Source organism: Ambystoma mexicanum, chromosome 6q (assembly GCF_040938575.1).
Source record: "Ambystoma mexicanum isolate Mex_15411 chromosome 6q, UKY_AmexF1_1, whole genome shotgun sequence".
NCBI classification, from domain to species: Eukaryota; Metazoa; Chordata; class Amphibia; order Caudata; family Ambystomatidae; genus Ambystoma; species Ambystoma mexicanum.
Genome location: NC_090937.1, coordinates 281,907,884 through 281,926,482, shown reverse-complemented (window position 1 = coordinate 281,926,482; position 18,599 = coordinate 281,907,884). Strand labels below are relative to the sequence as shown.

The window sequence follows — 18,599 nt, the reverse complement described above, 5'->3', positions numbered from 1 at the left end:
GGAACCTAGCTCTGCAAGGGGGTAGAAGGCCGCGCCGCATAGTGCTATCTTGACTAGTACTGGGAATAGTGGAAATAGAAATAAAAGTGTCTGAGATAAGGGAGACACGGTGTACAAATTAGAAACTGCTTTTTTCTTCTTCTTTATTCCAAGTGAATTGATGCTAGGTAAACTACTATAAACTCTAAGGGTCGAAGGGAAGAATTGGGTGAGGGACAAAGGGTCTTTTTCAAAGGAAAGATACAAAGCAAGTAAAAAGTGAGGGTCTTGTTATGTGTTGTATGTTCAGTGTTTGTTAAATGTCTATTTGTGTTAAATATGCTATGCGATTTATGTTTAAGAAAAACTGCACTGCAAATTAATAATGTTGAATTAATGGTACAAGGGATTTCTGTGATACGGTCATTGTAAGTGTGACCCGTTAAGATTCAAGACAGATGCATTGTATAAAGGCATTTTAACATTTGAGAATTGTTAGTGATGGAGCACACGCACAAACCCACACACGTGAGTCATAGTAACAGTCACAGACAACACAGGAGGGTGAACAATTAGAAAATAACATGGGGGTGGGGAAAACGGTGTTGGCCCGGGCCTGGAAATCCCCAGAAGGCCCTCACATAGCCCAATGGTGGACTAAACTCTGGGACATTCTGATTGCGGAGAAGGTGACGGCAGCACAGGCGGGAACTCTCCATCGCTTCCAGAATATTTGGGGCCCAGTGCTTGAATACGACCAGCGCTTCCCCGCCCGGACCTATAAACCGATCAGGGCCCGATGGATCCTGAAAAACCAAGAGAACCCTGAGGAAGACACATAGACACTAAGGCGTGAACTGGGTAACCCAGGAGGGAGAATTCCGCCTCCAAAACTGAGGGGCGGAGAGGCCAGAGGGAGGTGGGAGGGAGGAAGCCTGGTGGGGGGAATAAGGACTGGTGATCAACATGCCTGGAAAAGCATTGCTTGTAATGTGTGTATTTACCATCCTGCCTTGAGTTAAAATAAACAAAGTTAAAAAAAAAAAAAAAAAAAGAAAATAACATGGGGGCGGAAACACCCCATGCCCATATTTGTAAAAACCTACCTGGCAATGCAGAACGCATAACCAAGTACCATGACCAGTGGGTCACAGAATTAAAAGGAGAAGGGCTACCCCAGGAATGGCCGCAAGGAGGGTCGTTTGATAAAAGTGTCTTGGACATGGTTGCCAAATGCATATTCATAAAATACAAAGGAAAGCAATTTCATAATAGAAGAGAGATACTCGATCTGTGGAGGCTGTTTGAAGAGGTCCCCCCACTTAAAAGAAAAGACATGACACCAGAACAGCCCACCACTACCAACACTCCCCTGGGAGTAAATGAGAGTGAAGGTGAGGATGGGAAGAAAGAAGGGTCAATAGAGGTAACACGGCTGTACCCTCTCCTAAACAAGCCAGTGCCCGCTGAGGGGTATAGTGATCCTGTGTATGTGCCTGCCCCTACCTCTGCAGCTGCCCCACGGCCAACTGCACCACCACCATATGATTGCCCCAGAACTAGTGGGCAGGTAAGTACTCCTACAGTAGATATTGAAAAACTAACAGAAGACTTCCCGACTCTCTATGGCTAGAAATTAGTTATCTAGAATACGAACCATATGTGAACAGAGTGGAAACGAGTATGCCAAGAACCGAACAACTGCCGAGGGTTCAAACACTCGACAGGAAGAGCCAACTAGAATAATAGAATTGGAGTCACATGATCTCGGAGAAAACACAGGGGAGGGAGGGATGGCCACTGGGGGAGTGGAAGAGCTGTGGTGTGATATAGAGGACGATGAGCAGGAAGCTGGAAGACTGGGGGTAGCAGCAGGGGGAAGATCAGGGAGGATGGATGAGACACCCCAGGGAAGGGCCATGGAAGAAGAGTGGATAGGGAGGCTAAGAAACAGGATCAGAAGAATGGCCACGCTGGGGAGAAAGGGGTTGAAGGTAAGTACCGGCAAAGGAACCAAATATAAACTACAGCTTCCCTTGATACATAGAGGGGGAGGGAGGCCAAACTACATACCCTGGTCTCAGATGGATAAGGCAAATATATTAAAACTATTGCCCCTGCTGTCAGGAGAGGCAAGTAAGTGGATATATGCATTCGAGAAACACACTGAGGAAGTGCCATTAGCAGTAGGTGATGTCAAATGTTTGTTAGTATCGGCGGTAGGTGACCAAGCAGACAGGGTTTGGACAAAGGCAGGTTTTCCGGGAGTAACACTGGATTGTGACTGCCATGACGGAGCCTCCTTTAATACAGTACGTGTAAGGATATGGGAGGCCTTAAGAGAAACCTTCCCAGACACGCCAGATTTACAGTCAGTAATGCAATGTACCATGAATGATGGGAAGATGCTAGGGATTTAATTTTTCGAGTGCAGGAGATGTGGAGAGCGGAGACGGGTACGGTCTGGGATCAATCAACATCCCTATTTTTCTTTATAATAAAGAGGGGGCTCCCGAAAGAAGTTCAAAAAGCGCTCGAAAAAATAGCAGGGATTGAAGCGAAAGGCTGGACAGAAATTCAAAGTATAATAGTGCACCGCTGCAAGAGAATTAAAGAACGAGAAAAGGAGATAGCACAGAAAAGGTTGGCAGACGAGGTGAAATTAATACAGACAAAACTGGTCAAGGTCGCCGCAGCCGTAGCCGCACCCCACAGATAGGGGCAAGGACCTAGAGGAGGGCAAGGGAATTGTTGGAACTGTGGGAGGTGGGGACACTTCTTGCGTGAATGCAGGAGCAGGCCAAATAACAATTACAGGATGATCAACCTTATGGTCACCCGCATCCAGGAAGTCCATATGGGCTACCAATGGGAGGGGGAAAAGGACAGCAGGAACAAAGGTGCCCAGAACAACACAGGGAGCAGTCACATAATGTCCAACAGCACCCACAATGCCGCGAACATATACCATACACACAGAACAATCCCTTCGCCACAACAGCAAATGGTGCACCTGCACCGTAGGGGGGAGTGGCAGTAGCATCGGGAAATGTCTTTAGCCAGGGGGGGAACATGAGACATCCAGCATAGGACAGCCCACAGAGAGCTCTTGCGTGTCCAGTACTATCGATGACCTACAATGCAGCAGAGGAACCATTGATAGGGGCTGAGATAGGGAACAAACAATTCATTTTTATGGTGGATTCGGGAGCTGAGACGTCATGTCTGCGTGAAGGCCGGTTTCCGCTATCTAATCATAAATTGGAGACGCAGGGGTTCTCCGGGGCGGTGGCGAAGTTCCGTATACAGAAGAGTTAGATGTCACAGTGGGGGGTAAAACATTAAGGGCACCCCTATTGTTCTATGAACAGTCGCCGATTAACTTACTGGGGAGGGATCTCCTCAGTAAGCTTAACATTACCATATCCTTCACAGAGAGAGGAATAGTGTGCTCAACACCAGGGATCTGCCCTGTGCGCGTAATGCTGGTGGTGCCTGCATGAGCGACAGCACCAGAAGTGCGCGGGATACCAGTGGATCCTGACATGTTTATTCAGGGATTGAAAACATTGGCACGGGTGGTCCCAGAATTAAAGAACCTAGAATGGAGGGTACCCGCAGAGTTTATTTTTCCCCCATAGCACGCCCGGAGATAGTGCCTGGGACAGTGATGTCATTGTATTTAGATGCAGTTCAGATCTCAACCAAAAGAATAGCAATTGCAATGGACATACATGGCTGCGAGTGGTGCACAGTTTTGTGCATCAATGCCGACATTGCATTCAGAGATTTGTCAGACGAAGACCTCTTCACAGACTCAGATAGCGATGGGGAAATAATAATGGAGATAGCAATCCCCTGCGACAGCATGATATAGGAAAGACAAGTGCCAGTCCAACTAATGGCTGTGGTGGGAGCACCACCTTCCTTTTTTGATAGTGACATGAAATCAGTGGCAAGTACCCTGTGGACCAATGGCCCGCACGATGTGTGACTATTGCATGGGATTACACCAGTGAAGATAAAACTCAAACCAGGAGCTATACTTCCCAGAGTCAAACAATACCCCCTATCCCGGGAAGCAGAAGAAAGGATAAAAGAAACAGTCAGTGCATTATTAGCACAAGGAATAATAGTGCCCTCAAACTCACCATGTAATACATGTATCTACCCTATTAAAAAAGCAAAAGGAGGGGCGTGGAGGATGATCCAAGATCTACGCCCACTCAATGACATCATTCAAAAAGAGTTCCCTTTGGTCCCCAACCCTGCATCTATCCTGTGCAGCATCCCAAACGATGCTTCACACTTCACAGTGGTGGATTTGAAGAACGCATTCTTCTCAATACCACTTGCAGAAGAGTGCAGATACTTAACAGCATTTACCCTGGGAGGGAAAAGATAAAAACACTGCAGATTACCCCATTGTTACTGCGAGAGCCCCAGCATATTCAACCAAATTCTACATGAAGATCTAGGGAATATGATAGCAGACAGTGCAATTATTCAATACGTGGCCGATTTGCTGATCTGCGGAAAAAATTAGGAGTGAAGAAAATACTCTATTACCCTCCTGACACTGTTGGCCAACAAGGGTTACAAAGTTGACAAAGAGAAATTGCAGAACTGCCAATGAGAAGTGTTATACCTGGAAGAGCTAATTTCAAAAGACGGCAAGAAAATAATACCAGACAGAGTAGCGGCCATTACGGCAGTAAGAAGATCAAAAACAGTGAAAGAGATGCAAACATTTCTCGGCATGTGTAACTACTGTCGAGCATGGATACTATATTACGCAGCATACACGAGGCCCTTATTGCAGGCACTTAAAGAAGCCCAAAGAGAAAACACTGAGATACAATGGTCAGCAGAACTAGATGATGCGTTCACATCACTCAAAGAACTGATTTCAAGTGCTCCAGTACTCGCGAACCCAGATTATGAACGCGAGTTCTATCTGTTTTCACATTGTAAGGGATCCCTCATGACAGCAGTACTGACGCAAAAGACATCACTGGGACACAAGCCCCTGGCATATTACAGTGGCACACTGGATGCAGTAATGCAAGGACACCTTGCTTGCGAGCAATCTCTCGCAGCTGCACTGTTCGCAATTGAAAAAAGTGCAACAATAGTGATGGGGTGTTCCGTGACATTGTTCGTGGACCACTCACTATTCGCAATCCTGGAATGATCAAAAAGCACAGTCACAACACAAAGAGCCACTGCATATGAAATTATTCTGTCCAGTGCAAACATACACATAGTAAGATGCAACACAGTGAACCTAGCGAGATTCATTACAGAGCCATGCACGCTAGAGGACGTGCAAGCACACAATTGTGCAACATGCAAGGGTAAGGAAGGAGAAACCACCATGGTGAGCGAAAATGCACTGAACGAAGGGGAGGTATTCTTCATAGACAGGTCAGCATCAATAAATTCAGAGACAGGAGAAAAACACGTAGGGATAGCTGTTGTAAGGTTAGAAGAAGGTGAGTACGAAGTGTTAATACAACAACGCCTACCTGCCCATTTCTCAACACAAGCAGCAGAGTTAATAGCACTCATTGAGGCAATGCATGCAGCAAAGCGGTGCGCAGTCACAATATACACAGATTGAGCAAATATGACTTCTACCGTACATGGAGGATTGGCAAGATGGGGCGAAGAGGGTTTTGCAGAGCAGATGGGTCACCTGTACAACACGCAGAGCTCCTAAAATAACTGATAGAGGCGTTAAAAGACCCCACCATGGTAGCCATAGTGAAGTGCCAGGCTGTTATGCTTGAACTAAAATGGCGCTGGTGCGCAGTGTATTCTGGGAGTGCCCGGAGCCATGATGGATATTTACTTCATGCTGCAGTGAAAAGCTGCACACATTTTGCTGAGTGTTAGATTCACGGTGCTGAGGAAAACATGCTTTCCAAACCTGGTATGCGGTCAAGGACATTTCTGCTGCGAAAGCTAACTTTGTTATGGTTTGTTACTGTTCTCCGCGGAGCGTGTTTTTAGAGGAGGGAAGCACTCTGCTCCTTGAGGGTGGCTCTCGATTGACCGAGCTGGCAACCGACGGCTGCTCATCAACTGCGCAAGTGCCATTTCCAGAAGGTTCGAGAACTGCCACCCCTTTGCGGAGTGTGTATATATGCGGAAACCCAGAGGTGGTCAGGTGAGACTTCATCCGGAGGAGGACGCTTATGTCCGGCACTCCTGTGAGCTGTGGTGCTCTCGGCCTGGCTGTTCCCGGGGTCTTCCAGCTGCTTCTGGGCGAGATGAGGAATCCAGTTACGCTCATGGTGATGTATTTCCCTTTGAATTCTTTGCTTCTTCTGTGATTTATGTCTATGTTATTTCTGTGAGTTATTTCTATGTTATCACTGGTTGCTTCTAAACTTTGAATAAATAACCGTATAAGTGCTGATTATCTTCTAAGAGTGTGTGGTTGCGAGTTATTGCATCTGTCGGCGTTCAAAGTATTTGCTCTATAATTGCATTGGTGATTTATGTTTTTCCGTGCACTCTGGGGAGAGCAATACACAGGCACATACAACCAACACAGATGTAATCTCTTTGGGGAACGCAGCACCGGACACTGCTGCCAAAGAAGCTTCTTACTTAATGAAAGAGAGAACAGGTGTGCATGATGTAACTAAATGTGATGTATTACATGTAAGCCACGTAGGGTATCAAATCAGTTTATAGTGTAATTGAAATGTTACATTAATATGCTGCTTTCGTGCTCCTGAGGGTATGACCCAACCTAATACTACCGCATGTTTTATTCGTCCGCCGCTTTCATGAATTACAAGTATTAAGACCGACTAACGTTATGTACTGTATGTGATATTGACAATTGTCTATTGTTAAGAATTTAGTAATATAGACAAAGGTAAATGACAGAAATGTGTAATTTCCCAAATGTTCCCAGCCTTAACATTTATCCCCTCCAATGGTTTAGTGTGCCGCCCCGTGAACAGAGAGTCGCTTAGTGCTAAAAGGCCATCTCCCCCTCCTCCATCCCAGGCTCTCAGGGGCTCGCTGGTCAGCGAGTTGCACAGCCTCACTCCCCACATTCCTGCTGGACCCGCTTCAAGTATTTACCTCCTTCATGGCAGAGACCGCCTTGGCTAGGCCAAATGAATTATGAGCTACCTGGTCCTAAATCCCATCATCTTTGAGGTGCCAGTTAGGTGCCCCCACTGACCCAATGGTACCCCAGTTCACGCCAAATCCAACAGACCACAAAGGCAGTTATCTGTCCTTGTGCAAACATCCCTCAGAGTCATCCTTTACTACACCAAACAGAGTAAAATGATGAAGACGCCTGACCCATGCCCCCTGATAAGATACCTGGTCCCACAGGACTGGACCCCTTGCAGCTGACAATTTTATTTTGATGTATAGAAACAGCCTTGTATTGCATATTGTTTTCCTGTGTCCCCACACAGGTATTAGGTTAATGTGTTAGAAGTTTTAAATAACAACTTGGTATAAATGAATGCGATGAATGAGTATGAAAGGCCACAAGGGCAAGTTTCTAGAACTATCGTGGTGAATCTTCGTTGACAGCCAGCGCTCACGAGCTCCACCCTCGATGAGCCCAGCTGACCCAAGCACGTCGGGATGCCACCACGTGGATCTCCGCCAATCATGGAGCACTGAACCTATAGCTAGACATTGCCATCCAATCCTCAAGAGTCTGTGGCCTCTATAGCTTACCTCATGCATGACGTGTATTTGTAATATAACTGACTGTCTTTGCTATTGCCAGACAGAGCACTCTCAGAGTTTGCAGAGTCCTTTGCATGCCCTATTTGATTTAGATAAAACCTTTTAACTTCATCCGCACTTGGTCGTGGTCTCATTCCCTCCTGGGGTGTGTCTCATTACGGGGGTTTTTTCTACCTCATTGGGGGACGCTTACTTTCACCAGTCTGTATATTTGCACCTACCATGTCCTATGTGCACGCCTGATGTAGCTCCCCCTAACATGAGGAGATGCTTTACCAGTCTGTATATTGCATCTTCTTCGTCCTGTATCAATCACTTACTGTAAATAGCGCCTATATGCCTCAGGGCCTTGCACGCTGAAATACATGCAAAATAAATAAATGAAATGGGGCAAGTCTGGAGCATAATGGCAATCTGCAAGGAGGTATTTCTAGCGTCAATGTGAAATTGGCATGAGGCGATAATGTGAACAATTAATGGCAGTGGATAATTATGGTAGCAATGTCAAAGTGGCATGGGACAATCTAGTGGCAATGTGAAAGTGGCATGGGCAAGCATCCCTCATGTGGGGCCATTCTGATGGCAATGTGAAATAGAGACGGGGTAAAATCATTGGCGTGAGCAGTTCAGGATGACAATGTGAGTGGAATGGGCAAATCTGAAGCATAAGGGCAATTAGTGGCATGAGGCATTCCTAATAGCAAAGTAATGTAAAGGGGCTATGGGGTAAATCTGGGGGGGGGCAGTTGGCGACATGTGGAAGAAAAAAGATAGGGGCATTAGGCAATTAGTGACATGGCACTTTGGGTGGCAATGTGAAATTAGCATGGGGCAAGACTGAGAAATTAGTGGCATTTGATCATTCCAGGGGCAATGTGAATGTGCCATGGGGAAACCTGCAGCAATATAAATTGGAAATGGTAATTCTTTGGAGCGGGTGGTGTGATATGAAACTAACCAATATCCTTTTCTGGGGGCTATGTGAAAACTGTGATGTGGGACAGAAGTAGGACTCGACTATTGAAACTGGCATGACCCTATCCGATTAACTGGTGCGGTTTCAAACTAACATGGCAATGTGTAAATTCAGATGACAATGTTATTGCTAACAGGCTGGCACATTGAGATGAATTCTGGTATACATGAAAGTACTGTTCCGCGAGGGGCATTTGAGAAGCGTCCTTGGCAGCTTAATACATTGGTTAACTCATTATCAGCATCACCATAAGATATGTGAAGGGATCTGACGCGCAGAGGAAGCCACCTCTGAGGGCCAAGGACGCATTAAAGCAAAGAGAGGTGCTAATGATCAGGAGTGCGCCAAGGAATAAACAGAGGCGGGTAAACCGAAGGAGAGTAAACCCTGAGTATGTGAGAGACTGCAAAGGTAGGGCAAGATGGGACAGGAAAATAAGAGAAATGGAGGGAGGAAAAGGGCGACAAGCAGCAAAAAGCAGGAGACAAGAGGAGGGAAAGTCAGCAAAGCTCCAAACCCCAAGGGAAGAGTGGCAGACCGGAATGAACTGCCAAAATTCCAACAAAGCACAAATGGCAATGATCCACAGGGAACTTGAACAAGGGCAGATCCAATTTAGAATGTTACTAAGCAACTTCAAAAGGCTAGTCCCTTTTATTTATAGTCGAACACAAACCCCTTAGCAGACTGGTTCTTTCTCTATTTTCTTCCAGAATATCAACTATGGGAGTCATCATGGAATGGCACCTACTATATACAAAATACTTTCCCCATAATGGAGCCTTTTACCCTTTTGTTTCTTTACCACCAAATGTTCATTTGGGCCTGATTTTCCACCCTCATTGTGGTCCTTTTGCCTTCCAGTTCCTACTTCACCTACCTCCTGTTTCCTGGATCCTGACAGGACCCCTTCCCCTAAAATCCTTCTCTACCCCTTTTAGGGTTTTTAGGGGATTTCTCATGAAATCTGCTGATTAAGAGAGGAGAGTTACCGATTTTTCTGGTTCCAAAGATCGTTCTTCAGGCCCATACCCTTTCCAATCTACCTGGTAATCTAGCTGACTTCTACATATCCGCGAGTCTAGCAACTTTTGTACCTCCTATTCTGGAGAATTTTCAATCATGACAGGAGGAGGATGAGTTCCTGTGTACAAAGTTGTGTGTACTGGTTTTAATAGACATGAAACACTGGATGTATATGCCAGTTTACTGGTAGTTCTAGCTGCACTGCCACTGCATTGGTTATTCGTAGCACTTTCAAAGGTTGCACTAATCAACATGAAAACCTGGGGAAGAAATCCCAGGATTTGCAGTTATCTGACTGAATGTCCCACCTCGTGATGTGATGCTGACATCTAGAGTGTTTATCAGTCTATTTGTGCTTGTTGAAATGCCGATGATAGGATCAATCTGAGGAACATTCTAGGGTGAAATCCAAATGTTGCCAAGAATGGTGAAAACTTAGTAGTGACGTGTGAGATTATTATGGGAAAATACCGTTAATGGTAACCAGACGACCCAATTATCCTGAAACTGCATCATAAAGTAAATTAAAAGTTGCTGCATGCAGCGATTCTCCTGCTCTGTGTGTCCACCCGTTTACAGGTGACTGCTGGACATTTTATTGCAAGCGATGTTCAATATTTTTACAGAGCACCGCACAGAAGGTATAGAGGAATTGCAAACCCTGCTGGAAATTATATAGTTTAGTAACCCGTGCAATCATATAATTTCTTTCACTAAACACTAGTCAAGGTCATCGGGAGGATAGCTCAGGGGCATTGTGCTCGCCTTGGAAGCAAGACGACACGCAGCAACACAGGTTCGATCCCCGGGTCCACACTTAGAAACCTCCGGGTATTAAGCATGTTATAAATAACCAATCATATCATAGCTGTAGATAGATTCTCCTAAGGAATAAAGTGTGTCAATTTAGTCAATATGTCCATGTTGTGGCGCGCCCTGAGAATGACTGAAGGCAGTACAACAGGAGGTTGGTTACTTTATTATCAGGAACTTGAAGGGAATTCACTCTCACCACATGTCTCCTAGGGCCAACTGACGACTCCTGGGAAATGTTGTTGACAGAACCCGCCATATAGAACTAGAGTTACACACATACATTCTTTTTTTTTGATGAGCAACCAGTGAATAAATGTCAGGATGTACAGTCCACCACCACCAAACCACCAGGTAGTTCCACTGCAACATCAAAGGTGATTTGCTGTTATGGTCTGTTTGCTGTAGTTAATGGGCATAACAATCCCATCATTCTTGTTTGAGATGTCTTTGATAACTGGTGCATAATATACATGACTGTACATGACATGTCACCTGTTTCCCCATTAAGGGCCACCAAAATGGGCATGCCAATAGGTCCATGGTGCGAGTGATCCCAAGGTGGCCTGCTAGTGGTGCCATAACGGCACTAGTTCAGAACTATGCTTTGTGAGGTGATTCCAGGTAATATAAAAGGCTTGTTTCCGAAATAGCTTACCTACCCATCGTTCCATGTTAATTAAACTTAATTCCTCTCTTAAGATTGTATCAAAGTTGGTGGTTTGTCGGTTAATACCTGCTGCAAAATTTGACTTAAGCAAAATCAAAGGTTCAGAGTGTGTGACAGTATCTTTGCTAGTCTTGATAATGCATCGGCCTTCCCATGGCATTTGCCTGGTCGGTATGAGACATTGAACTGGAATCTGGAAAAGAACAGCATCCAATGCACATGCCTGTGATTGGAGCATTTCAGAGTCATTGAGAACCCAAAGTACCTATGATCCTTTCACACCTTTAGTGGACCTATAAACACTTCCAGATAATGTCGCCATTGAAGAATTGCTTTTTTAATGGGCAATAATTCCCAATCAGATATGGTGTAGTGCTGTTATGGGCAAGAGAGCATTACAGAAAAAAAAGCAATTGGTTGCATTTCCTTCGACCCCTTGTCGCGTGGGAGAGTATGGCTCTAATGGCCGTTGCTGAGGTATCAATCTCCATGAAAATGGCAGACTCAAATGTGGTGCAGAACGATTGGTGCTGATGTGAAGGTTTTAGTTAATAACAGGAATGCCTGCTTTGATCAGGTCCCCACACAAACGTTGAGGCCTTCTTAGTGTAAGGAAGACATGGTCTCAACAGTAAGACAGAAACCGGTGACCACAGTTCAAGGGTGTTTGTTGAACTTCAAAAAAGGGTTGGAAAATGCCTATCTAATCCTAAATCTATAGATGGGAGCAAGCTACGGCCATCAAATCATAATAACACAGTCCTAGTGGTGTCTTGTTAAAATAAAAGGGCCTATACGTATAAACATATTGCCAATAATTACCTCTAAATACAAATAGTGTGGGAAACAGTGTTACGAAAATGAAAAGTGTTCACAAAATGATATGTCAGGATATTCAGGTCGTGGGCCTCCCTTCCCAACGTTTTCAGCATGGGACCAGGCGGTACACTCAAGTTTAGCACAGTCTCGGTTTCTCTAGCACAAGGATACAGTTCAATCATTAGCATCAAGGCCTTCCGTGCTCAAGTCTGTTTGCCTTCAAATTCTCTTCTTTCAGAGTGCCTGATGCGACAAGCAAAAAATATGTTCTTTTCCTCACAGGCTTTTACAAGTACTCAATTTCTCAGGCGATTAACTATTCACTGCGAATCCCCCTCAGTCAGGCTCAGATCCTCCTTACACAATGCTCGTAGGATATTCACAATTCACCCCGGATCCTGCTCTGCTGGGCTCAGATTCACTTCAACCCACTGTTCAATTAGTCTTCCTCCACTGAGCTCCGACCAATCATCTTTTAAACACAAATTGCTTTAACCAAAAGCTCTTAGCAGATCTCTCTCTGCCGAGTTCGGACCAACTTCATCTATTTTATCATCAACTTTTTTCGTGCCATTAACATTGAAGACTTTCAAATGTGCACAGGGTTTTGCTTGACCTGTTGCAGGACCACTTTGATTTCACAATTCCTTTTCACTCTTTCACTTTTGCCACTTTTCAGTTGGATACCTTACAGAAACTTTTGAATGAGCACACATGTGGAGCCGGACCACTCTGTCTAACGTATCGTATCTTGGCTTCAAAGTTCAATCCCTCATCTGTTGTTCAATTTTGCTCGTGCTGATTAACACATACGCTTCATACACTGTTTGTGTCAGCTTTCACTATACAATGTTGCCGCTTGCAACCTTGGTTTCAACACAGACCGGTTTGGTATCAGTCTCCCGAACTCACCGCCTGTGCTGACTTCACTGGTGCTGCTTTGTTGTAGGAGCCAAGGACAGTACCATGGTGGCAAACAATTCTCCCCGCCTTGATTATCGACGCAGGAGAGCTCGGGTACCTCTGACACATAATGCAGGATTCTTTAGCCTTGATTTCTGGTCTTACGTTTCCTATTCTCGAAGTTTCGTGAAAGTAACGGTCTGTCATTGAAAAGGTCAAGGACACTTCTCTCCTGGCCGTCTTTCGCCTTGTATAAAACTGCCATCTTGGAACTGCTGCTTCCTTGTGTGCTTTACCTTTCTCAGAGTGTGCTCTCATGTTCCGCCTTTTATCCGTGTGTGGAAGTGTGTTGAAGTCAGGTGTGTGTACTGGTCAGTAATGACCTGATCCTGCCTGACCATTGACCATTGTATTGGGACTTGTCAGGTATACGGCTCGGGTGTTAGTATGTTTTTTCGCACAGTGAGAGGTCCTTGAGAAAGTGTTTGTCTTGGGAAAGGTGGGGGGGTGAATTCCTAAATATCCTGTCTGGTAGGATGGGGTAAAGGTGTTACAGGTAAGGGGATACAACGTCTCACCATTCCGTGTCCTTCTCCATCACCCCGAAGACCCCTCACCCAGGTGATCCTCCCACACTGGTCCACCTCCAGGAACTGGATTCAAAAGCGATGGCCGTATCCTGGCCACCTGAAAAACAGACCCCAGGGACTAGCGGGTGAGACACCTTCAGGTTTCCCACATTAATCAACACAGTAATCGGTTCCATGATAGTTGAGAAGTTGAGACTACACACCCTATCAAAATGAGCAGATCCTACAAACCTCTGAACCTCCTTCATCCTTGTGTGTGCTGGCCATTTGAATACTGCTTCCACCATAAATTTCAATCCCTTTTGCTGTGTTCCTAAACCTTAAAAATGACACTGAGTCCACCTCAAATTGGCATTTTCCTAATTTAGCAAACAACATGTTTTTGTGTAACCTCTAGAAGGCTTCTTTCACATGTTCCATGTGGGTTTCTACTGACTCTGGGAAGATCAAAATATGGCCCAGTGAGACAATAATAAAGGTGTGCAACAAATCCTGAAAAGTACATCATTGATGAGGTGTTGAAAAGTAGCTGGGGCATTGCGCAGGCCAAATAGTATTACTAAGCACTGCAAATAGCCACGCCTGGTATTAAAGACCATTTTCCATTCATCACTTTCCTTTATTTGCACTAGATTATATAATGATGATGATAATGATGTATTATTTATATAGCGCCTTTATCCAAAGCGCTTTACAGAGTACATATTTACATACAATATCACCCAACTGAAATTGGTACTCATTTTTCGACCTCGGAAGGGTGAAAGGCTGAGTTGACCTTGCCAGGATTCGAACCTGCGATCTGCAGATCACTCTCAGGGCAATCAATACAGAGATGAGAGGCAGCGGATGTCAATTTTGTACTGTAATCAAAATTAATCTGCGGTAGTTCACAAATGATCTCAAGGTACTGTCTGCCTTTGGAACAGAAAATGGGGACCCCTGCTAACAACGTGGACTGGCTTGTAAAGCCTTTGTTCTTCTCTAAGCAATTTTTTTTATTCTGCTTCCTCTTTCACTATTAAGGCAGGATTAAGGCATCAATCCAGCCATGTGGAATCCTAGAGTCTCATGCTCACTCCATTTGGCAGTCATACTTTCTGCATTGTGGTAGGTGTCCTGCATCCTTTTTCAGAAAAAAACATTTTGGAATTTGTGATACTGAATGGGTATCCCCTGAACCCCCTTTTCCTAAAGAACTTCTATTACCCTTTGTACACAAAGCCTAGCTGGTTGCGGACGTCAATGTTCCTTGCTCCATTGCGAGGAAAAGGTGGCTGTCAGCTTTCACCAATCAATACAGGGATCGCGCTTCCTCAACCATGCTGACTACAATAACTGGAACATCTGGCGAGGGTATGGCATCAAAACAAATTTCCTACAGATGGCCGGCTGAAGTTACCATAATCAGTGATTTTGTTTCTGTGCATGCATTCCCTGATGTCAAGGGCCTCCCATCTACTACGCATATAGGTCACAGCCAGGCCTTTTGTGCTGTTGGGATCCCAGGTGTGATTTCAAAATCTGGATCAATGAAATCCCAGAGGCTCTCGAAGCTATTAAGGCCACCACTGCTGAAGGGCCTACAATGAGGGACAGAAACATCTGTAAAAATAATTGTTTACTGTGAACCGGTTGACATTTTTCTAGCCTCTACCTATGCTGCCTGTTCTTCATGGTCAAGCTTTGGCATTTCCCACCATGCTGGGTCAGTTCCATACATAGGGCCTCATTCCAAGTCGGGCGGCAGGGGATACCGGGCACCGGTAAGGGGACCGTTGCCGGTAATCCCCTACCGCCCGATTCCGAGGTCCCCCAACGGGACGCGTAAGGTACGTTTGGTCGGACCACACGCCCCTTATGGGTCCCGTTAGGGGACCAGGGCGCAAATAACAGGCTTGCCTTTCGCGAGCCCGTTATTTGCGCCCTCTCCATTCCCACTGAGCCCTATGGGGCTCAAATGGGAATGGGGAATGGCATTTTCAATGGGGACTTACCGGTCCCGCAAAGGTCGGACTACACTGGTAAGTCCCCATTGACCTACACCGGTGCCGGACCCGCTATTGGTGGCATTCATGGCGCAAATAGCGCCATGACTACCACCAAACTCGGGATGAGGCCCATAGTGTCCTATCTTCCTACAATTCCAACACACATTCCCTTGTCTCCAACATGTTCTTTCTGTGGGAGTTAAGGTTTATCTCAGATTCCTAATTCTCCTTCAACTCTGGCTATTGAGGGAGTCCCAGCTGTTTTCATCCATACTTAATGTTTCCTATGTTCTTTACACTATTCCTGACCCTGCACCGGTCAATTTGTAGCACGAGTCTGATTAACTTGCTTACTCTACTGTGTAAATTACCCCCCAAATATAATAAACCCTTCAGTTCTTCCTTTTACCCTGCATGAAAGGCCATGGAGGCCAAGGTGTTTATCCACTCTGATGTTATGTCATGGAAATGTGTACAGTGCGCGGTCGCCCGAAGGCATCATGGCGCTAGAGAGGAGAGGAGACCACAGCAAAGGCAGAACGGCTGTGCTGCCACTTGGTAATTCTTGGAACTTGGTGATGTATGCCACCACATCCATGGAGCCCCGTCTTACTGTAAAATGTTACTAGTAACATGTGCCAAGAACTGCTGTAATATTGCACCCGCAAACTTTTCTCTGGAATCAAAGGCGTGGGCCAAACTAACGCGTCCTTGTAGTAAAACGATAGTATGAATGCTATCCTGGCCTCCCCAGATTTAAAGTGCTGTGGTTTGGCAATGACATGCAAGTGACATTGGGCTAGGAATCTGTTAACGGTTTGAGGATATCCTGAAAATGTTTCTGGGCTCACCAGCTCTAAAGCCTAGGGTGTCAGTTTACTATTAGGGTGATATTACTTCCAGAGATCCCTGCACCACTGGTTGCCAGCTGCCTACTAGTGGAAGGGCCTACTTTCTGGTTAACATGGAGGATGGCAAAACCCGACAACTTCCAAACAGACCTCAGTGCTCTGAGACAACTACAGCGTTGATTTGGCGCAGCATAAAAGCGTTGTAACATAGCATAAGATTCCTAATTCTCCTGCACTCAGTGCTCTATACACTCAAAAATGTCTGGAGGAAAGAATTACAGCTAGAAATTACGACTGTACAAAATAAGAGTTCTCTATATTTAACAATGAAGTAGGAAAATGTTTTGTTTGAAAAAAATACTTTTCTCCCCTTTCTATGTTTTCAATCATGTAAACTGTATCTATTTATACCTTTCATTTTCTTTATCTACATGTACTTTTCTAAATATACCCAGAAACAGTTTCTGGTTTACTTTGTTCGCAGGTACAGTCATGGTTCTGTACTGCAATAGGTTTAGCTTAATAATAAAGCCTTTATTAACTTTAAAACAGAAGCCCACCTTTTGGTTCTTAATAGTTATATTTTGTTTACATGTATTTGTACTTAACGCTATAATAATTAAAACATATTTGCATCTAAAAGTATTGTTTCTACTAATATTTCTGAAATGTTTTTACAAAGTAATTTTTTTGCACCAAAATGTCTTATTAAGACCTGAATTCACAACATATTGGTTTATCCACAACTCTCGGAAGCAGCTGATGCTATCTTGTCTGTCACTTCAGTGTCAACAGTGCCAGCCAAGTGACTTATTTCCTCTTTCACTGCCGCCTGTCATTCAGATTACAACACTATGGAAAGACAATTAAATGTGTGCTGCTTACCTTTGCCAAAAGAAAAGAACCTGGCAATCATGTTTGTAAATATCCAAGAATGTCCGCAGAACTGGACCAGGTAATACAAAGAAAGATAGGTCTTCATTTTCAAGTTGCTGAAACAAAAAATTAAGTATTTAGTCCGGAGAATGAAATGGCATGGAATTTTACTAGCACGGGCATGCTTTAAATGTGCTGCCATCTTTTTACATATACGCTAATTTCACTGCTACAAATCAAACTAGGACACAACTCCTCACAAACAATTCACTTTTACTGTATGATGACCCTGTTCCTACAAAGCATACGAAAAATGCGGACTTTTCGATATTACTTAAGTCCCTTTTAAGCTGTCAGTTGTATTTTATATGTATAGGATCGCATGGGTGTTATAAAATGGGGTTTCAAGTATTTCGAGCTGTCACTTTTCTGGGAAGAAACAATTTTTAGCAATTTTCACAATTTTACATTTTTTTTGTTTGTACATTCTGTGTTTGTATGAACTTATTTTATTTTCTATTTTCAAGACTATTGTATCTTCCTGCTCTTTATATTCACTTCCCTCCTACAACCCTGGACCTAAACAACATAGTGGTTGGGCTCATTCTTGGTGCTGGCCCTGTAGGAATGAAAACCTGGATCTACGGAGTAGGGTAAGTCCCATTTTAGTGCATCAAACTACAACGTATTTTACAACCCCTGATTCTGAAAACCCCTGCCTGGGCGCCACTCCCTCCCCCTGATACCCCTCTCAAGCCACACTGCCAATCACTGGAGTGCCCTCCTTCCATTTCAAATCTGCAACTTGCAGGACCATCTTGTATTTGGGGAAAACCCTTAACACCTGGCTAATCATCCCTTCTCAGCACCTAGGCATATGATCGGACAATAGCTCCTTCTGGGCCTTTAAATATATCATCAGCCAAATGAACTTGCCACATTTTCATACTATACTATATGCAATCTATCCCCACCTGTAAGGCCAGTAGACACTCAGTATTTCCGGAAGCCTGCGATCCACCAGTATTAAGGACGTGTGTAGACCTGAACTCCGACGGTGCAGGGGGGAAAGAACCAGAAGACAGGCCTTTTCTGTCTATGCTCTAAGACTCCGGAACCTCCTCCCCTTTACTTTGTTTTAGGAAAGGGGATTGTGATTTCGTTATATAACGTTTGTTAAGGGCTTGATTTTTTAAAAAATACATTAGGAAAATATTGTCATGTATGTTTTGAATTATTTCTATCGATATATACATATGGTGAATAATAAATCAACCTTTAGGTAGTCTTGTGGTCTCTGAGTGTGTGCAACTGTGTTCTTAATGGTGTTTTCTATTAGACAATTGGTTTATTACACTTTGGAGAAGTGAC

General features: G+C 44.5%; 1 protein-coding gene across 4 annotated transcripts in view; it reads right to left on the bottom strand.

Moving 5' to 3' along the window:
- Nucleotides 1-18,599, bottom strand: part of HACD4 (3-hydroxyacyl-CoA dehydratase 4) — a 335,173-nt gene that overhangs the window by 281,054 nt on the left and 35,520 nt on the right. For all 4 annotated transcript variants that reach the window (XM_069630757.1, XM_069630758.1, XM_069630759.1 and 1 more), the window contains one exon: nucleotides 17,238-17,344. In XM_069630757.1, the coding sequence (XP_069486858.1) occupies nucleotides 17,238-17,344 (107 nt within the window). The remainder of the gene's footprint in view (nucleotides 1-17,237; nucleotides 17,345-18,599) is intronic.